The sequence below is a fragment of the Mandrillus leucophaeus genome, unplaced genomic scaffold, assembly GCF_000951045.1.
Source record: "Mandrillus leucophaeus isolate KB7577 unplaced genomic scaffold, Mleu.le_1.0 Scaffold208, whole genome shotgun sequence".
Taxonomy (NCBI): Eukaryota; Metazoa; Chordata; class Mammalia; order Primates; family Cercopithecidae; genus Mandrillus; species Mandrillus leucophaeus.
The window spans coordinates 3,167,034-3,170,563 of NW_012102121.1; the positions used below are offsets into that span (position 1 = coordinate 3,167,034).

The 3,530-nt window shown below is 42.5% G+C and overlaps 1 protein-coding gene across 1 annotated transcript in view; it reads left to right on the top strand.

Moving 5' to 3' along the window:
• Nucleotides 1-3,530, top strand: part of LOC105539700 (phospholipid-transporting ATPase FetA-like) — a 113,340-nt gene that overhangs the window by 39,434 nt on the left and 70,376 nt on the right. Inside the window, exons 4-5 of the mRNA XM_011980109.1 lie at nucleotides 1,234-1,347; nucleotides 2,195-2,293. Coding sequence (XP_011835499.1) covers nucleotides 1,234-1,347; nucleotides 2,195-2,293 — 213 coding nt within the window. The remainder of the gene's footprint in view (nucleotides 1-1,233; nucleotides 1,348-2,194; nucleotides 2,294-3,530) is intronic.

Below are 3,530 nucleotides of genomic sequence, written 5' to 3' on the forward strand. Positions count from 1 at the left end.
TGAACCCGGGAGGCGGAGCTTGCAGTGAGCTGAGATCCGGCCACTACACTCCAGCCTGGGCAACAGAGCGAGACTCCGTCTCAAAAAAAAAAGAATTCTTCATGCTTGAGCGGTATCTGTACTCCAGGCCAGCAGGTAGGTTCTTCTTTTTTTAAAAAAAAACTGTAAGTTCAGGGGCACATGTGCAGGATGTGCAGGATTGTTACATAGGTAAGCCTGTGTCATGGGGATTTTTTGTACAGATTATTTTATCAGTCAGGTATTAAGCCTAGTATCCATTAGTTATTTTTATTCTTTTGTTCTGTCCTTTTAAATGGAAGAGGTAGGAGATAAGCCTTGAACTTAGAGAATTATTTGGTCTTATTCTCCTGCTTTTAGAGCTCTTAGATTTGAGCTCTGACATCTTAGGACAAATGATTTAAGACTCCAAGGTAGAAAGTAAGATAGTCCTGTGAACATCTCGAGATCAGAATCGAGGAAGTAGACAAGTTCCCTTTTTCACTCAGCAAAATAATAGCTTAGATATAAGCCAAAACTCTTTAAATCCTCTTAGGACAATTAAGGGCCAAATGATTCTCCAATGCTGATAGTGACCCCTATCGAAACCTTCAGTGGGCTAGGGTTGAAAGACAGTATTTTGCTTTTAGCATCTGACATCCTTCAACATTGCAAAAAGCACAGAAAGGCACACCAGACTGAGTTTGCCTGGCTAAGGAAAGCTTTGTTAGAGAGCTCTGGATGCAGTACCTCAATTTCCTCATCCTCAAAAGTACCCCCCTCATAGGGTGATTGTAAGAAGTAAATGAGTTGCTACATATAAAATGCTAGAAAAGTGCCTTTCACGTAGTAAGTACTCAATAAATGTAAGTTTTTATTGGTGTTGATTTGATTATCATTATTACTATCAATAATATGAATAAACAAGAACTCTATCAGGGCAGAGATATTCCCCCAAGTATCATATAGAGCAGCCTTGCCTTCTTTCTACCCTCTAGGCCTCTCTAGGCCTCAAGAAAAAGGGGGAAATTAGAGATTCCTTCTCTCTCTCCCTCCCCATGCTGGTGGTTGGAGTCGGGGTGCTTTGGTGGCTTTTTCTCATTTCACTCAGTGGTTTTGGTCTTTTTTGTAGGGGAAGGGTAGACTGGGAGGTAGTGGCAACTGCTTATTAACCCAGTTTTGAGCTGTCTTTTGTCTAATTGTGTATTTCTTGTTTGTTTGTTTGTTTACTCACAGAACAATACCATCAAGACCTCAAAATATAGTGTCTTTAATTTCCTGCCTCTGAACCTATTTGAACAGTTCCAGAGACTTGCAAATGCATATTTCCTCATTTTGCTATTTTTACAGGTATTCCTTTTGGGGGCCTTTTTCACAGAGTATTTTACGAATCTCTCTGGGGTCAGGCTGTATAATCAGTTTTTTTCCTCCCTAAACTGGGAAATGTCTTCTGTCTTTAGACAACAGGAACATGGATGACTGGAGTCTCAGACCAGTCCCTTAGAATAGCTGTGGTCAGGATCAGCTAGTGTATGGCAAGCCTCTATACAAGGAAGGGGACAAGGTCACCACATTCTAAGAAAGGGGAGCTCCTCATCATGGCTGCATTGCCACAGTTCAGCATGACCATAGGGGGCTACAGATTCTTCACCCCAACCACAACTCCAACTCTATTCCTCCTTCTTGTCCCAGCCTCCCTGACATAAAATCAACATGTGGGAGTGCTAAAGAAGGTTTAGGATGGTTTAGAATATGAGTGCCAGCATAAGAACAGGAAGCAGGGCAGGGTAGGCCCAAATTGGGAGAGAGGGACAGATCATCTCACTCCTCCTTGTACTGAAGGGTGTGGGAGAGCATGTAGTTTTTCTGTACCTACTCTTACCCACTCTCCACACCCATTACTTTTCACTGTCAAAGGAGAAATGACTCTTTGCCATCAACACAAAGGTTGTGGGGTTCAGTATAGATAGGTAGCAACTTAGAGCCTTTTATTCTTTTCTCCTCCCTTGGGAAATGTTTGCTTATATTTGGGGGATTATATGAAAGATACAACAGTGGAAAGCAACTAGGATAGTTGGAATTTGTATGAACAAATGGAGGTGAAAATGATGTTGAGGGTGAGGGATGTGGTGGCAGGGGGGAATATATTATCCTTTGAGTTTTCTGACCCAAGATTCTCTCCCTTTCCCTCTCTTAGTTGATTCCCCAGATCTCCTCCTTGACATGGTATACAACTATGACACCCCTGATGGTGGTGCTGTCCATAACAGCCGTGAAAGATGCCATCGACGATCTGGTGAAGTGGCTTCCTCGGCCTCTAGTTCCTCACTGCACCTAGTCAGATTGTGGGCATGAAGGGCTTCCCAGAACTACCTAGTGCTAACAAGAAACCCTGAATGGAAAGAGATATTTTCCTTTCTCCTTTCCTTATCCATCCCAGAGTAATATGCAGTACCTTTAGGCCCAAGATTGGTGGTCTATGTATGGCCAGAAAAGGGCAAAACAAGGTCTTTCTCTGTCTTCCTACTACCACCACTTTTAGCCCCTCTCCCAAGCCTCCTTCCATCTTTAATACCCTACTCTTTCTTTACTCCTCTCTTAGTTTTTTCTAGCTTTGTTCTCATCGTTTTTCCTCTGCTCCTCCTCCCACTCTATATTCCCTATCCCTTCATCCATCTGCCCCTGCTTCATCTCTCCTATTCTTTCTCTTTCTTGTTATGTCTCCACATTTCCTGTCTCCTCTGCAACTCTATTTTCCTTTCCAACTTTCAATTCTATTAAGTGTGCACAGCTAGGAACCCTCTGTCCCGGCCTTGAAAGAGAAACTAGCTGACAGTGAGTGCTGCATGGCTTCCTCTTTGCCTCTTACAGCAGGCCTAGCATAGAGGGGTAAGAGTAAGGACCCAGTACCATGCCTACTAGTGGGATTTGGAAAGCCAGTCCTATAGACCTGCTTGCAGTTTCCCTAAGAGGGTCTTTCTGATTTTGCCAGAATAGATTTTTAGCCTAGTTTGAGAACACCTTGTTTCCTCAGCACTTTATCTCTATAAACCCAGGATTAGCATGTTGTGGTTTACCTTTCAGTCACAACTTTGATGTATAAAAATATAACTTTATTTCTCTATAACTGAACTCAGTTTAGCTTATAACCAAATGCATACCCCATCTTAACTCTCTCCAATGAGAACCAAAAATTAATTTGCCAATTCACTGTAACCCAGTTACTTCTGGTTTAGAATTCAGTCTCTTTATGATAAATATCTGGACAATTTTGAATTCTGACAAATTCAGGATTCTCTCTGCCCCACTCCCAGTCCTACCCTTTACTCAGGGAGTAATCTCAACTGGAAGGAAGAGATTTATGTGAATCCTGGCATCAGGACATAGCCTCTATTTGTTTCCCTTCTATTTGGTCTTTAAATATTGGCCTCTTTCCTCAGCCACTATAGAAGTCTTTGTATGTCGGCCATGGTTGGAGGTAAGGTAGGAGTCTGCTTGAGAATACTCAGCTTTCCCCGCACCTACCCAGGCAC